The sequence below is a fragment of the Chenopodium quinoa genome, unplaced genomic scaffold (genome assembly GCF_001683475.1).
Source record: "Chenopodium quinoa cultivar QQ74 unplaced genomic scaffold, ASM168347v1, whole genome shotgun sequence".
In the NCBI taxonomy this organism is placed as follows: Eukaryota; Viridiplantae; Streptophyta; class Magnoliopsida; order Caryophyllales; family Amaranthaceae; genus Chenopodium; species Chenopodium quinoa.
The window spans coordinates 2,058,114-2,075,160 of NW_018742556.1; the positions used below are offsets into that span (position 1 = coordinate 2,058,114).

A 17,047-nucleotide genomic window follows, 5' to 3' on the forward strand; every position below is an offset into this window, starting at 1 on the left:
CCCTAACTCACAATACTTTTTTTAGGTATGTTATTCTTAGATTCCTTATTTATAAAATTAACTTCCTTTCATGTAGCTATTGAGTCAAGCTAGTAATGTATTTTGGGTGGTGATGCATTTATAAGGGTAGTGATGTAATTTTTGATATCGATGGAGGAGGGATTGTTTTGGATTTGGATTTGGATTTGGATTAGGAGTTAAGATCGTTGTACGATGTTTGTTGAGGAAATTGACTGATTGATCGAGTTCAATCAGCGTGGCTTTTTTTGCATCCCCTTGATTTTTTTATTTGTTTTTTTATTTGGCTTTATGTTTTGCAAAATTACAAAATGGAGATGCTTTTATGGCAATAAGATTTCATTGTCTTGAAAAGGATATTGAATTATTTTGATCCATTGGTTACTATAACTACATCATTACATGATTACTTTTTCATAACCATGAAATGCATAAGAAAACAATCAAAGCATCAAGTAAAATAATTATCCTCCAAAACTTATTTGCCACATGTCTATTTATCATCCCTAAACTTCAAAATTTAGTAAGCTAGGTATGGCTTTTGCATTACATACCTAATTAAGCAAAGAATGGAGGGATTGAAAAATCATGAGAAACAGGGATGGAGGGTGATTTGGAAATTTATAATACTTCATATTTCGTATGAAACAACCTGCATCCCAATCCAATTAATTTTTACAAGTTATAAGATTGCCTCCCAAAACAAAATACGTAGTATATAAAACCTCGTACAATCATAATTTGAGTCCCTTATCCTTATATTATCTTTCCTAATTTTGTATAAATATTATTAATCGAACTTATTTCTCTTAGCCTAGCTAGGTTAGTAATTTTAATCTTTTAATTATGTATTATGCTCAGTAAATGACCAAATACATTAAATAATAAGGAAAAATTAATAGAATTGGGAATTTTACAAAAACTGTAATATGGAAGCATGGAAGAAGAGTACAATTATCCTGTTTAAGTCATATTCACTAGCAAAGTGACATGGTCGCGTGCAGTTAGGCATTGTCATATGATATGTCAATGTCCAAATTTCTCATTTTTGTTATTTACTGTTAATTTATGGCTGTAAAAATGTTTGATACATAACATGCAAAAACTCATAAATAGCCAAGATAGGTTTGTTGTATTTGGAATAAAAATTATTACAAGAAAACGATTGTTTTGCATAATTAAAAGTACTACAAAAATTAGTTTACCATTAATATAATAAAGAGAATTTGTCACTTGATTATGAGCTTCTTTGTACAGATGCGTGTGTGATGAATCCATTTTTTTTTTCAAATCAACGAGGAAATAATTTTGATATCTTATATTAATTGTATTTTTTTTCAAATGTTCCTCAAATATTATCTTATTTTTGAACTGTCTTTAATATGAATATGAGATCCGGCCACCATTACAAAGTATCCACAATTCATCGAGCAAAAAAATAATTAGATGATTCTAAAATCACGTAGGACAAGATTTAGCCATAGCTGCTAAATTGACACATTTTTTATTAATATTGTCATTGTAGACATGCAATATGAAAGAAGCAAACCCATCTAAGTTGAGTTTGAAGGAACCGGTAGAAGGTGGCTTCCAACTCACACAAACTAGCTACACATTTTAGACCTTATATATAAAGGGATTCTTACTAATTATAAACTCAAAACCTTTTCCTTTTAACCTACATATAATATACCTCTTGCTATTATTTAACAAAGAAAATATGAGTGTTTCCATAATGGTCAAGTCAATGGTGATATGGAATGAGTATAATACTAAAATATTAGTATGTGGCATATTATTGGGATGATATAAAAAAAAAACAATAACAATATAGTATCATATGATTGTCCAAAAATATAAGTATAAATTTCCTACAATTGGTGGTAACGATGATGATCAAGATCAAGAAAAATAAAGTTTGTTATGTGGGTCATAAGAATTCTTCAATCCCATAAAACCAAAAGAGTTAGTGATTCAAATGATTAGCTTCAAAGTATTTTACTACAAAAACTATAGGTCATCAACTCACATTCCCATAAAAAGGAAAGTGTTTTATTTTATTTTATTTATAATTATTATGATTTTAATTTAAATTAATTAATTTGATTTGGGTGGGACATAAATTTCTTCCCTACCTTATTAGCTTTTAGAAAAGTGGCAAAGACAAGGTTTGAATAATGAAAGTAGCCGGGAAAAATATAAGTAAGAAATTGTTGGAATTAGCAAAAGTTGAAGAAGGAAGCAAAAGCAATCAAGAGTGGTGGGTGGGGTGGAGTGGAGTGGGTTTTTTCATGATTCTTTTTACACTTGGATTTTGGGTTTTGTGCATCAAAAGTCTCTGTTAGGGATATTAGTGCTAATTAACTTATTAATCACGCTTTTTCTCCTCTATTATGCTAATTATGTGCTTGTTTTGTTTAATCATCTTGATGACTTGATTACAAATATGGGAATGGGTTGTGCCAAGTGCCAATCCATAGCCCTTTGTATTATTGGGTTGGCCCAACATGATAATGTAGTAATATGTGTTGGGTCGACCTATTATGATGATTGACCATAACTGGCTCATGGGTCGATTTGATATACATGACTAAATTAGTTCATCGAGTCCAACTTCATATTGAACTAGAGACTAAAATTTGACGGTTTAAGACATGGAGATCGAGTTAATGATGGTTGGACCAAGTTTGGTAAACATAATCCAAAAGATGGATTGAGGGTTTGGATCAGTCTAAAATGATTTTTATTTTTCTAAGCAATAACATGGGGAAAAAAAAAAGAAATTATACATAGAACATATCATAATCAGAGCCTTAATTGAAAGCTTAATATAGAATATATCGTAACATATTTTAAGTTGAAAAAAAGTCTAAACACCTCTTAAAAATCCAAACATCCTTATATACGGATATATCTCTAGTGGTCGAATTGTAAATAAAAACAACATAACTGCTGACTCATCACTCATTTGATGAGTCACCACCACCTTACTCCATTATCCCGAATGAAAACAAGCTTCATCACCCTCTCCTCTCCTACCCAACCACCACCACTACCACCTTGCTGTATTTTTCCGTCGACAAATTTCCTCCGATGTCCCCTTTTCCTCTATGAAACCCATTACCACCACTGATCTTCCCATTTACTCATCGAAATCCATCATCGCCGCCACCACCACGAAGCACATCCTTAAACACTGCTTTGCAACATGGAGTACATGGTAACCCTTACCCTTTGGGGTTGTCCATGCCCTGAATTTCACAAATTTTCATAGGATTTTCGTTTTATTCTAGAGATGATGGGGCTGTCAATAGAAGTGTTAGTGGAAGTAGAGTTCGGGGAAGAGAAAAGGAGGTAGCTTCAATGGTGGAGGGAGCTTATGTCAGTGGAATGTCCATTTCAGCAACACAATACAACTAAGCAGCAAACATGAGCACCATCAATCTGATACGTTAGTGCCACTGTTCCTTTTATTTACGATATCACCATTAGATAAATAATTTTTTTTATAATTAAGATTAATGGGGGCTGCCTCAATCTCAAATAATATCGTAACATATGATATGATAAACATAACCTTCAATCTAATAGTTTACATATAATCTAATATCTATACTTAGTATTTAAAAATACAAACCACATATTTTCACATGACACATGTCATCACAAGTCACTCATTATCCCATATGCCCCATGTCACCTCCCTTAATTTTTTTGTTCTAAGTCTTTATGCATTCTATAACTTGGAAATTCTTGAAAGAAAATGAAGTGTTTCATTTCCACCATAATTTGTACATATTAAATAAAATATAGTATGAATTATAATCAAAATTGTCTTTTCATCTCCTACACTTAAATTATAACTTAAACTAATACGTCATTTCATATTCCACAATCTTCATGTATATATACTTAATCCTTCATCTTCTTTCAAAATTCTACTCTAACCATTTTTTTTTAAGTTTTAGCAATGAAACAATTACTTTGTATACTATATAAAAAGTTTCAATATATGAAAAGTATACCTATATTTGAAAATAATTTATCTAAGTAACAACCCGTGTATCGAACGGGTCAAAAGACTAGTTAAATTTTAAAACATGCTCAACTAATCATAACAACATAAGTGCCCAAATTATATGCAAATACTCTATTTCGTGTAAATATTACTCCAAATAGACTTTGCGCACACTCTCCAACCTTAAGACAAAAAAAAAAAAGGAAGTTCACCATTACAACGAACAAACGAAGTCTAACATCAACATTTCAACAAAACTCCTTCTTCGAACGTTTTTCCAATTTGAGCTCTAAACGTAAACTATTGACAAAAATGGTTGCGTGGCAAAACTATTTACCAAACTAAGCTTCCAGGGTAAATCGCTGTCTCGGACAGCGTTTTACCCCTGGTTTTTTTTTTAAAAAAAATTCAACTGGTAAACGCTGTCCCAGACAGCGTTTTACCTTCTGTATTTTTTTAAATTCAGTAGGGCATAAAACGCTGTCTCGGACAGCGTTTTATCCTTGGGTTTTTTTAAAAAAAATTCAATGGGTAAAACGCTGTCCGAGACAGCGTTTTATGCCCTGTTTTTTTTTTTAAATGAAACGCTGTCCGGGACAGCGTTTCATGGCCATATATCAGCATGTTCACTTCAGCAGAATGCGCAAGAACTTAACCTCAACGCTTTCCCTCCTCCCTCTCACACTAAACCACGACCGTACTCAAACACCCGCATTGCCGCCGCCGCCCACCCTTGCGCCACCGCTGCTGCCGCCACCTTGCTGCTGCCCTCCTCCCTCTCACACTCACTCACTCAATTTCGTGGTTAGCCCTAAACTGAATTTAGTGTAATTGCATAGTTATTGTGGTTAATTATTGTGAATTGTATGTAATTGCTCTTACTTGTTGTTAATTCATGTCAATTGCATGTAATTTTTGCTAATTATTAATGAAAATGTGGTACATTGTTGATAATTATTGATGGTGATGTGGTACATTGTTATTGAAATTGTTCATGACATTGGTGAAGTTGATGATGGTGAAAATGTTGAAGTTGTTAATGGTTGAAATTGGTGAGAAGAGATGAAATTGTTGAAATTATTGAAATAGTTTAGGTTGAAATTGTTGAAATAATTCAAATTGTTCATGAAATTGTTGAAATTGGTGAAGTTGTTGAAAGTGAAGTTGTTATAGGTGAGAAGAGTCTTATTTCAGTGTTGATAATTTACCTCGCTCTAGATTTCGATAATCCTAAAATGTGTTTTGGTTATGTAGAATATGGCGTCACAAAATGTAGTTTTGTTATGCCGGTGGGGAGGAGAAATTCTGTTTGATGGACCCCGGGTCGAGTATAGTGGGGGAAATATGGAACCACTAACACTAGAACCGAACATGACTATGAATGATTTGATGAATGAGGTTCATAGTAGTATTGGTTCAGACCCGATGACCGTTGACGTACACATTAAAATGAGGTTTGAGACCGGCAATGGGGTTCAAGTGTTACCGGTTTCTACGAATAAGCATGTGACAGCTCTAAGGAACGTTGTTGCAATGAAGGGTGTTCCCACTGAAATATATGTGGAAACGGTGCCTATATGTACCCAACAAAGTACTCGGCCAGAACAACAATCTACACGTATTTCTGGGTACAACACAGAGCCCTTTCAAGTGCCGTCACACGACATTCCATCAACTGAATATGGGATGGGATCTTTCAGTCGAATGCTGCACGACGATCCTGGGATCATTGCAGCAATGACTGATCCGAACGTTGGATTTACCGAGCCGCGAGCCTATCACAGATTTTGTGTTCGCCACATAGCTTCTAACTTGTATCGCCAGCTGTGCAGAGCATCCCACGTAGGTGCTAACGAGATTGGAGGTCCCCTGATTGTCCTCCAGGTACCTCACTTATTTCTGTACCAAAAAAACTATTTCACCACGCACTTACATATTTCATACTGAAGCTAGTTTTGTGTCTCTGTGTGCCAGTTCTGGGCTTGGGAGCATATCCATGTAGGCAGACCAGGCAGACCTGCGATACACCGTCGGGGGGAGCAGGACCAGGACGACCAGTACCAGGCGTACGATGCTCCCCCGCTCCCTACACCGGATGAGGCATATGGTTGCAGGTTCGATACAACTTTCATTGAGTTAGGCTTTATTTAATGCGCGGGGTTGTTAACTGAAACATTGTTCGATATTAGGTGGGTGGTACCCAGGCTGACACATGCTCATGCGGCGAGGGGTCTTCCGTATTACCGAGACGCCCTAGACCGACTCACCGAGGACCAGGTAACAATTTAAAATACAGTTTTAGCTTTTTTGTTTTAACATTGTACTTGTTGCGAACTAACATATTCATAATATTACTGTTGATGTGTATTTACAGGTGACATGGGACCCGTATGTACCTGACTTGGTAGATGCCATGCCTCCACATCTGCTAGACCATCAGGCGGAGTGGCGTGCTAGGGTCCCCCTGATCTGTTTCGAGGTTGTGGAGAGTCACCTGCCCGACCGAGTCATGAGGCAGTTTGGACTACGCCAGACTATCCCACAGGGGTGTGACACTAGTGTACAGCTTCACGGCATTGATCGTCGGGGAAAGGGGGAGACCAGCTGGGCGCTGGAGCATTGGCGTTTCCTTCAGCTATGGGAGCAACGGTTGGAGTTCATCGTTGGAGGTGATCTAATGCAGGGGGCTATGGATCCCGACGATCCGTACATGGTGTGGTACAGGCGTATCACACGACGCTTCATCAACCCCAGCTACGCACCACCATCCACACATTACCATCCAGCATATGACATCATTAGCGGATATGTGAGTTATTATTTTTCTACTCCTTTTCAACAATTTCCATATTTGTATGCCATAGATCTGACTGATCGATGATTACTGCAGGCGGCGGATATGGTGGCGATGGTTGATGCGCTATCAGTCTCCCTTGAGTGCGGACCCACTAGAGCCCAGGTCGAGCAGGTGCGAGATATGGGCGTCGCTACCTTACGGAGATATGGTCACGCTCATCTCGCCCACCGGCGGGACGGTCATGATGGCAACTCACAGTTCGATCTCGGCCAGAGCAGCGGTGGATGTGATCCTACGTCACCCAGACACGCAGAGGATTACAACATCCACAGTACTGCGCCCTCTGGTACCCAGGAGGACCCCTCGTCCAGTCAGCTGACTCCCCCACCGCCCCGAGACCCATTCACCACCGTCACTCATTACAGGCGGCGACGTGTCAGACGGAGGGCCGACACTCAGGAGGCAGGACCTTTACCCCGAATAAATGAGTCGGGCTAGTATTATCTGTTGTATTCCCTGTTATTTTGTGTAATGATGTACATAACACTTATGAAATTAATATAATAAATCTTTTTTGAATGACTCCGTGTGTGCTTTGAAGTTAATTTGGTGGTTGGACTGTTGTTGGGCTGTTTCGAGTTTTCTGCAGTGCTTAAAGTTGACGGAACTCCCAGAATATGGTGGTGGTACGTGGTGGGGAGTGGCGGAGTTGGTGGTCGACGGTGGTGGGGTAGGGCTGTGGAGCTGGCTGTTGTGGTGGCTGTTGGAGGACTGCAGCATGCAAGCTGTTTGCTGAAGCTTGTTTTCTGCCTGGATGCTGGTTGCTGTTTCCAGCAGAAAAGCGCTGTCTGAGACAGCGCTTTATGTTCAAGCATAAAGCGCTGTCTGAGACAGCGTTTTATGTTCAAGCATAAAGCGCTGTCTGAGACAGCGCTTTATGTTGAACATATAAAATAGTTGTAGTTGAATTTTTTTTTTAAAAAAAACCAGGGGTAAAACGCTGTCCGAGACAGCGATTTACCCTGGAAGCTTAGTTTGGTAAATAGTTTTGCCACGCAATCATTTTTGTCATTAGTTTACATTTAGAGCTCAAATTGGAAAAACGTTCTCCTTCTTCCCTAATTTCTTGAACCATCACCAAAATTCATCACCTGTGTTTGTCGGTTAACTACAACCTTCATACTCATCACCAACCAACCTTCTTCCTTCACTGCTACTACTCTCTCTCTCTTTCTCTCTCATCATCTTCTTCACTTTCTCTCTCCTCTCTCCTCCAATGGCGGCCGCTTTGGCCAGTCCACCTTCGTCTCAAACCATGGTGTCTTCTCCTGCTCTCTCTCCTCCGCGCCACTCGTCGGAATCTGCTGTCGCCGGAAGTTCCTCCGACCTCTCTGATCGTATCACTCGAGCTTCCAGTTTCTCCAGAAATGCCGATTCTCAGGTTTGTTTACTTGATTTTTTGCGATTTTGCTTTTGCTTGGAGTTGATCAACGCTTTTTAATTGTTGAATTTTGGATGATTTTTTTGAATTTGATGTTGAATTATTGAATATTGAATGATTGATTTTGGCAGGCTTTGGATTTGCTTAAAAGTGAAGAGTATCGCCAGCTTTTTCGTCTGCCTTCTGAAGAAGTAAGTCAACTCACTTTTTACTGGGAGGAAATTTGGTGTTGAATGTTCATGCTATTGTTAGGAAATAATGTTATATAAGCTTGGTATCAATTATTGAAATGGAAGAAAATTGTATATTAATTGACATGAAAATCATAATCACTTGCGATCAAACCTAATTTTTTTGATCATATGTTAATAATATCATCAATATTATCAGTTTGGAATTGTTGAATTGTGTATAAATGCTTGAGTATGAAAAGTATTTTATGATTGTACAACCACATTTGCGTCACATTGTTGAGCCACTTTGAGTGTGAATGCGCCCGAACCTCACAGCTCCGTGAATAGTTGGGGATTCAACGAACAAATATACAATGGATGTCTACTTTCAGTTTTTCTAATTGTAGAGATGCACCATCCTTTTCCGAATTAACTAAAGTTAGAGATTATGGAGGAATTAAGTTAACAAAGCAATCGAATTCTTAGTTGTGTACTTGCATAAAAGGAATGTAAGTTATGCGCTCTGCTGCTGCCTATTCTGCATTCCGATTGGGGTTCTGCCGTTCTGGCCAAAATTAGTATCCTGGCATATGCCAACAAATTAAACGCACGCTTCAGGAAATTTACACCTAAAACATTCTTCTCATATGTCTATTAAGTGTACATGATAGGAAACAAATCCTATGAGTATTTGGAATCAGATTCTAGAAACGATGATGGTCTTTAGCCAAAGATCACACAACAAATGACCTCAGCATTGAACCAGCACAAGGTTGTACACTTGTAATTGTGCTTGTGCCATTTATGGAAGAATAGTTCAAATCCCCCTTAGTTTGTACTTTTAAACCTTGAGGTCCTTGCCCATCTTAATTTGATATTCAAGGCGCAGCCACCATATATTGAGTTTGGTCTTGACAAACGAGATTTGTCGGTGTATGTGACTCATGAAGTATTACATTGACAAACTATGGGGCAGGTTGCAACATACAACTCTAATGTGCAATTCCCCCACCCCACCCCAGGTTAAAGGTATTGAGATGGAGGAACAATATTGGTCTATGACTGTGTACTTGGATTTGTTCCTATCCATGATTCTCCGCGATAGTTACAACTTCTATAATTGAACCATGATAAATTTTCATTGCAGATTATATTCTTTAATTGTAAGTTTTATTCACCAATATACATAAGCGATATACAGCTCATTTGATACTTCCTTTATTTCAGGTTCTATTGCAGGATTTTAATTGTGCATTACAAGAAAACATTCTTCTTCAGGTAAGGTTGATTGTATAACCTTCTTTATTATTATTATTTATTTATTTTTTAAAAAATAATTTTTGATAGTTTTCTAATTTTCTACATTGCTTTTCCCATCTGGGGTGCAGTGAATATATGTCTTTTTATCTCAATTGTTGATCATTTATTGGTTTTTAGTTGATTTCTGCATAAAAAATGGATAAAACTATTGTCTAATCTTATCCTTACATTTTGCCACCATGATTGTTTGTGCAGGGGCATATGTACTTGTTTGAGAACTACATATGCTTTTACTCCAACATATTTGGATTTGAAACTAAGGTAACCTGCTCTTCTTACCTCTTGCTATGTGATATATAATGTGGCATACGATTTCTTAAAAACATCACAAATTTGAATAAATTGGAGCAGCTTAGAAATCCGAGCAATTGACAGTTGTCTTTCTCTACTTGAGGATTCACATTCGTATCAATAATTCAATAGGTGTTTATTAACAGGTTATACCACTTTGCCTATACTCTTTAAGACACATATTCCAAACAACAAATGGGCAACCTATGATTTTATGTACCCATGTCAGACAGTCAATTCTCGGACATGTGGATGAAATCCTTAACTGCCCCTTCCATTTTCTTGAGCCTGGAATTGCAGAGAGAAAAAAAAAAGGTTAAAAAAATAGTGAAAATGCAAATAGTCTGTTCAAATTGGAATATGTTGTATAATTGAAGTTTTACTAAACCTGTGTCCATTGTCACCATTTATACAAAATTCGAGCCGTGACATGTCTAACATTTAAAATCATGCTCTTACCCAGTATTCATGCTGATGTCTTGGGGAGCTGGGGGTAGTACCACCAGTTGATATTATTAGGAGATAACTATTCTTTTGTCACATTTTCTACTGTTGTTTCACTATTCACATTTGCACTAAGAATTTGGCTTTTTTGTGGTTGGACTTTATTTTGCTTCAGAAAATAATCTCTCTTCAAGAAGTCACATCTGTACGAAGAGCAAAAACTGCTGGAATCTTTCCTAATGCAATTGAAATTGTGGCTGCTGGAAAGAAGGTAACAATTTTTATCATGATGTGTGGCCTATGGTGCTAGAACATTGATACTTAGATGAGGTCTCGATTTTGATTGTTTTATATGTTTTCTCATGGTTTGGCAGCACTTTTTCGCTTCTTTTTTGTCCCGTGATGAAGCTTTTAAGCTTATTGATGATGGATGGTCACATCAGAGTAATGGTTCTAAAAGGATATTAGATCAACAGGTATTACTATATTTATACTTATTCACTATTGTTAATAGACTAATTGTTGAGAATTTTCAAACTCTAGCACATTCCATAATCATATTATGCAGGAATTTCATTAATGTTGATATCTTGTTACATAGTTTTATCAATGTGATCTGTTGTTTCTGTCCCATCAATGGCAAATATAAGCATGCTGTATTTCCAGAAAAGGGCTTAATTATATACCCTTCTTATCATCTTAAAACTTACCATTATTGAAAATTATATACAGGCCTTTTGCATGTGACACATTTCCTTCTGGAGAGTCTGGTAGTTTTTATTTATTTTTTGGGAAGGATGTGGGGGGGGGGGGGGGTGGTGTTGTGTGTGAAATTTTGCTTGATGTTAATCATGGGATGGGATGGGAGTGAATAGTCTTCAATTCTTAGGAGGGAGCAGTTTGTAATTGGTTATTCCAAAATCTGATGTGTAGCTAGTTTGGGTTGAGTCACATATGTGATTGAATTATGTCAATGGCTGACCCCCCCCCCCCCCCACCCACCCCACAAAACACAACAACAACAAAGCCTTAGTCCCAAAATGATTTGGCCTCCCCCCCCCAAAAAAAAAAAAAATCAATTGTCAGTATGATTGAAAGTCCAATTCAAGTGGGTGATATATTTCCAAATAAATCATCTCTCTCTCTATCCTTTGGGGGATGGGGTTTAAGGTGAAATTGGGTGTTAATGCTAGCTATGATTCGGATATACTGTGTAAATTTCATTTATTCATTATTTAGTTACTAATTTTCAGTTTTGAAAGATCTTGTGATTCCTATAATAACACAGAGTTCTTCAAGTGACTTATACAACAGCAAGTCAGCAATACCTACTTCACAATAAATAAGAAGCATTTATAGCTTAACGAGCTATTTTAATATTGGTTTGTTATAATTTAAATGGTAAAAAAACAGTGATTCTGAGAGACAATTGGAAATTGATGCTTCAGAGATCTAGAACATTGGAGATGATCTTACTCCAACTACCTGTTTTTGCTTGACCCTGCCTTCAAACGTCAAAGACTGTTTGATTATCTTTTATGATCATTTAAAAACAATGTCATACACTGCTGCTTTTGATGACTATCTGGAATTAAAATACAACTTTATTGCAGCTATCAAATTTTGTGGATTTGTATATGAACCTCAGGTTTTTCAATAAAAATTTGTATTTTAACGCTTTTGGCACCCCTGTCAACAATTAGGATTCTAAATCCGAGAGCAGCTCCCAGGTAAATGGAGATATTCCAGCTGAAAACATCAACCTCTCTGATTCCCCTGCGAGTGATTGTGATATAGATGAGAGGTAATTTGTGAGCAACTCTTAGAAATTCTCTTTGATATGCAGCTATTTGGCCTTCTTACTTTGACTTATCTCAGGAATTTGGAGGAGTCTACATCAGAATATACCAAACCTTCTCCAGATTATGTGCTTGATAATGCTAAGCCAACTTCCTCAGAAGTTCCTCATGTGATAGAAGAGAAACAAGATGATGCAGGACCTTCTTCTTCTTTGCGGTCTATCAATTGGAACCTGGAAACTCAGGATGCTCCTGAAAGTAAATCACTCTTTTTTCTTTTTTTGTCAATTCCAGCTGCACGCTTCAAATTTGTTAGATCCTGGAAATATATTACATTCCTTCAATAAAATACGTTGATTAGTTTGCTAGAGATGCTTCCTTTTCTTTTTAAGTAAAGAGCTTGGTGGCAGATAATAGATAATCCTGTCCAATTTGTTAAGAGTTGATTCAGGTTACTCGATTATGTAGAATTGAATTTCGTGCTTGTGAACTAGATAACTTTGATTAGTAAGAACTTAGAAGTGAATGATTTCATAGTGAAAGGACAACAAATGTAACATAATGTTTGACGCAAGCTTTGTTCACCTCTTGTCAATCTTTAACTGAAAGGTTAATATGTGCGCACTGTTTTCAATTTTTGTTGTTATTATGCTATATTTCTGTACTATTATGCATAGATTACCTTGTATAAATCCACACTTCATGATCCCTTATAATTTCTGATGGTGCCTTTCCAATGTGCAGTACCTAAAATTTACACTAAGATTGCAGAGTCCAAGTTTCCGGTATGTTTTGCTCTTATTCTTACGTACAACCTAAGAGTATTTATTTTCATTCCTTACGATAATTGTTGTGTGGTGCTATGGTGATCTATAGCAGTTATATGTTGCTGATTTCTATTAATTTGATATAACATCAAATCTGCCTGTGAAATGCAGATAAATGTTGAGCAGTTCTTCAATCTATTTATATCTGACGAAGCTGTTGGTTTTGTTGAATCTTTCCACAACAAATGCGGAGATAAAGGTATTCCTCTCAGTATATGTGAACTTTACTCAGTATATTTGAACCTTATATGAAGGGAACCTGATTATTCAATATAGGAGGGATTTGGGTGATGGTAATTTTTAAGAGCTTCTCTGGCTAGAAAAAGATGAAAAATAAAGGAAGATAGGCTATAGAACTCAATTACCTAGTTTGTCTGAAGCAGGTTGCTTATTGCTTCTATGAATACAGATTTTAGGTGCACTTCATGGTTGCCTCATGATAAGTTTGGATATACTCGTGAAAAAAGCTTTCAGCATCCGGTGAAAATATATTTTGGTAAGCTACATCTCTATTGAACCAGTATCATACTTGAACAGATTTTTTGAGTATGGCCTAAGATGCTGATTTTTTCTGTTTCTTAAGGGGCAAAATGTGGTGGATGCAAGGAGACGCAAAATCTTCAGGTTTACAAGGACAGGTACACTGTACACTGCATGTTTCTTGGAATGTTTGTGTCATCATCACTAAACACTGAATGGCTATAAGGCTATAACTTCTTGACTTTACATTCCAAATTATTTCTTTTGAAGTTCATTACTATATTTACTTGGAAATTTATTGGGTTTGTCTACAAGAAAAAAAAAAAAGAAGAAGAAGAAAAGCTGATTATTTCACTTTTACCCAATCAAATCATGTTATATTCACTGGGACTAGGGTTGTCACTGCTTAATTTTGTCTTGCAATAAGTGATTTTTAAGGATTGCCAATTATTAGTAATGTGCTAGGCCATTGTTTTTGACACTAATTTTTCTCAACATCTTGCCAGCCATCTTGTCATCAGAACTTCACAGGAAGTGAGTGATGTTCCTTACGCAGATTACTTTACTGTTGAGGTAAACCTTCCTGCTGATTTTTTTTTTTACTCAACTGATCAGTCTTCATTGTTAAATAATTTTTTCCATGTATTTGTATTCTTAGATGTTAATATTTGTGTCCTGATTTTTTGTAGAGACATTAGGTTTTGATTTTGGTCTTTTGTTTATGTTATTGATTTTTTTCAATCCATATACTTCAGAATAATTGTCTCAATTTTTAAATTTGCTGGTTTAGAGGTTATAGTCCTAGAAGGATACCATGCATAGTCTAGAACAGTATATTTGATTAATATTTTGTGGTATACATGGTGAACTCGCGGTCATCCATTGCTAGGAGCTTCCTTGGGGTAGGTGTAGTCAACTAGTCAATGACACAATATCCTTAGTCTTTTGAGAAGGTGAAGCCAGTAGGCCAGCTTCTTGTATAGTTTCTGTTCTAGTCTTTGTTTGAGACATTGATGTACTAGTGTGTAGTTACTCCGAAATCCTCTCAAGCTTGTGCTGTATGCTTTGAGGTGTGCTGTTGAATTTGAAAAGAAAATATAACTTCTAAAGAGATGAGGCTTTGTTTCCGATGTTACTGGTATATGTCCATTATTATGAATCCCATTGGGTTGCTATGGGAATCTATCTCATATTTTTTTTCTTTCAAATTAGTAATCTTCTGTTACTAATCTTATTTTCAAATGTCTTTTCAGGGAATATGGGATGTTCAGAAAGACAGTGATGAATCAGAAAGTTGTATATTGCAAGTTTATATAAATGTGTCTTTTTCTAAGAAGACCATGTGGAAAGGTTTGTTGACTCTCTCTGTCTCTGTGTGTGTGTGTGAACTGGAGCAGCAGAGCCCTTGTATTGGTTGACTTATGGAGTTAATATATTTTTTTCCCTGTGTATTACAAGCATCGTGTTCCTTGATTGGGATGCAGATTTTGATCTCTGCCCCTTCTCTGCCCCTTGTATACTTTGTCTGGATGTATTTGATTGATGCTAGTTGCATTTACCTTGCTATTATCATATAGGTAAGATTGAGCAATCAACTGTGGAAGAGTGTCGAGAAGTTTTTGCATCCTGGATAGAACTTGTATTATCTCTTTCTCTGTGTTGTGCTTTTTTTTATTGGAGTTCCTTACATTTTTATTCCCAGTGAAGAATTTATTTTTATAATTTCTCTCAGGCACATGAACTATTAAAGAAGAAGAACATCGAGAAACCAGAAGGTACAATGACATTTTAATATGAAGCAGTTCTTAGCATTGACCAGCAACCAGTTTAATTTTCTGCATCGAGTGGTCCAATTACAGTCACACCCCCCCTTTTTTTTTTTTTTTCATTTGTGGACATCTTTTGTGCAGAAGGAGCTGTACCTAACACGATCCAGGATGGCCAAGGTGATCAACAAGTCACTGGAGGATCTGCAGATCACTCAGAAAGTTTTCATGGGAAGAGTGAGCCGCAGGGGATAATTGATACTGTAGCTAACTCTTGTAGCACTCGTGAACAAATTAGAAATAGCTTACGTGAGAATCTGCTTCATGCTACTACAGCAATAACTTCTACTTCGAGAGAGATTGCAGTAAAGTTTTGCACTTTTTTGAGAAGTAAAGGCAACCTCCAACCAATTTTGGTGATTGCATTTTCTATTATCCTCCTCTTAATGCAGGTATAATAATGTTCATACTTTTTCCTTATATTTTAAATTCACTGTCAGCACTGAGCACTAGTCACCTTTAGACTCACTCGAAGCTATTCTGATACGAATGAGAGATTTATTATGTATGCCTGTTCTGTTGGAGTAGCACTTATCAACTCCCCCTCCTTGTTGATATTTTACTGCGTCTCACTGCAGCTCAGCATTGTTGTGCTATTAAGTAGACCGCAGCCAGTGTATGTAATTCCTCAAGCAGATCACACAAGTTCTGCAGGAATAGGGGTTGGTCATAGAGCTGCAGAAACAATGGCTTGGATGGAAAAACGAGCAAACTTGCTGAAGGATGAGATGCTTGCGGTTGAGGCTCAGCTTGAAAGGATGAGACATGAACACGTTTTTTTGAAAACACAATTAAAGGACTTTGAGCGTCTACTTGAGCAGCAAAGATGACTGCCCCATGAGCTCTTGTATATTCTTTTATCAATCCCATTAATGGTATACCTTTATACTCATTATATTTGAAATTTACTCTATTCATTTGTGATACGATGGTTAATTTATTTGGTTCCAGGTTTTCAGCCAGTGACTTGATGTTGGCCGGTGCAGAAAGGATCTTGTGTGTATAGGGTTGCATGGATGACGCTTGCAAATTCAGAGACTTGTAACAAGTCCTGTTTGTAGCATTTTATATCCAGTGTCTTCATATGTCTTCTAGCTAATGAATCTTATGTTCTTAGTGACCCAGTAGACTAGTTTAATACAAAGTATGTAGCAGTGGAAGCTGTAAATTTATTAGACTAAACAATTCAAAGACAGAAAGATTTGCAGGGAGTTTGTAAAAACTATACGAGTTGTAAAATTTGTTTGGAAAGATTTAGGAGAAAAATACAAGGTAGGCATTGGTTTTCGGCTGATAGTTGTGTGGCATTAAATTCAATGTTACATTGCAATCAAAGGAGATTAGGGTGTTCTTGTAATGAATCATGGTGCAAGATTCTTAAAGTGATTGTTCTTCAGTTGTTCTTGTTATCGTCATGATGCAATAAATTATGTAATATGTTTCTGCTGTGTAGTTTCGGTTATCTTTGGTTTCTGAATATTAAGGAGGCCGACGTGAGTTCTGTTTCACGATTCCAGCGGTGCTCCAATCTAACCAGTATATTGAGCTTGGGTTCACCTGATAAACTTTTTATAGACCACATATGAGCTTATTAATAGAACACCCATCTACGA

The 17,047-nt window shown here is 36.7% G+C and overlaps 2 protein-coding genes across 2 annotated transcripts; both read left to right on the top strand.

Annotated features, from left to right (window-relative positions):
- Window positions 1-4,571: 4,571 nt before the first annotated feature.
- Window positions 4,572-7,746, top strand: LOC110720509. Its single transcript, XM_021899547.1, has 5 exons — window positions 4,572-5,920; window positions 6,011-6,150; window positions 6,226-6,313; window positions 6,411-6,845; window positions 6,927-7,746. The coding sequence occupies exons 1-5, from the start codon at window positions 5,294-5,296 to the stop codon at window positions 7,329-7,331; spliced, it is 1,695 nt and encodes a 564-aa protein (XP_021755239.1). The 5' UTR covers window positions 4,572-5,293; the 3' UTR covers window positions 7,332-7,746.
- A 196-nt stretch (window positions 7,747-7,942) lies between these two features.
- On the top strand, window positions 7,943-16,869 carry LOC110720507 (protein VASCULAR ASSOCIATED DEATH 1, chloroplastic). The gene is made up of 19 exons (XM_021899546.1): window positions 7,943-8,274; window positions 8,406-8,465; window positions 9,675-9,725; window positions 9,963-10,028; window positions 10,678-10,773; window positions 10,877-10,978; window positions 12,206-12,306; window positions 12,381-12,559; window positions 13,046-13,086; window positions 13,240-13,327; window positions 13,538-13,624; window positions 13,712-13,766; window positions 14,115-14,181; window positions 14,862-14,958; window positions 15,186-15,247; window positions 15,341-15,383; window positions 15,519-15,826; window positions 16,013-16,309; window positions 16,386-16,869. The coding sequence occupies exons 1-18, from the start codon at window positions 8,110-8,112 to the stop codon at window positions 16,262-16,264; spliced, it is 1,920 nt and encodes a 639-aa protein (XP_021755238.1). The 5' UTR covers window positions 7,943-8,109; the 3' UTR covers window positions 16,265-16,309; window positions 16,386-16,869.
- Window positions 16,870-17,047: the final 178 nt, after the last annotated feature.

What these genes read in the sequence shown, in the direction of transcription:
- LOC110720509 (XM_021899547.1), top strand. Translation starts at nt 5,294, where the DNA reads ATGGCGTCACAAAATGTAGTTTTGTTATGCCGGTGGGGAGGAGAAATT. An exon ending in GATGAGGCATATGGTTGCAG is followed by an intron (nt 6,151 to 6,225) that starts GTTCGATACAAC and finishes GTTCGATATTAG; the next exon opens with GTGGGTGGTACCCAGGCTGA. An exon ending in ACCGACTCACCGAGGACCAG is followed by an intron (nt 6,314 to 6,410) that starts GTAACAATTTAA and finishes GTGTATTTACAG; the next exon opens with GTGACATGGGACCCGTATGT.
- LOC110720507 (XM_021899546.1), top strand. Translation starts at nt 8,110, where the DNA reads ATGGCGGCCGCTTTGGCCAGTCCACCTTCGTCTCAAACCATGGTGTCT. An exon ending in AACTCAGGATGCTCCTGAAA is followed by an intron (nt 12,560 to 13,045) that starts GTAAATCACTCT and finishes TCCAATGTGCAG; the next exon opens with TACCTAAAATTTACACTAAG. An exon ending in CTTCAGGTTTACAAGGACAG is followed by an intron (nt 13,767 to 14,114) that starts GTACACTGTACA and finishes ACATCTTGCCAG; the next exon opens with CCATCTTGTCATCAGAACTT.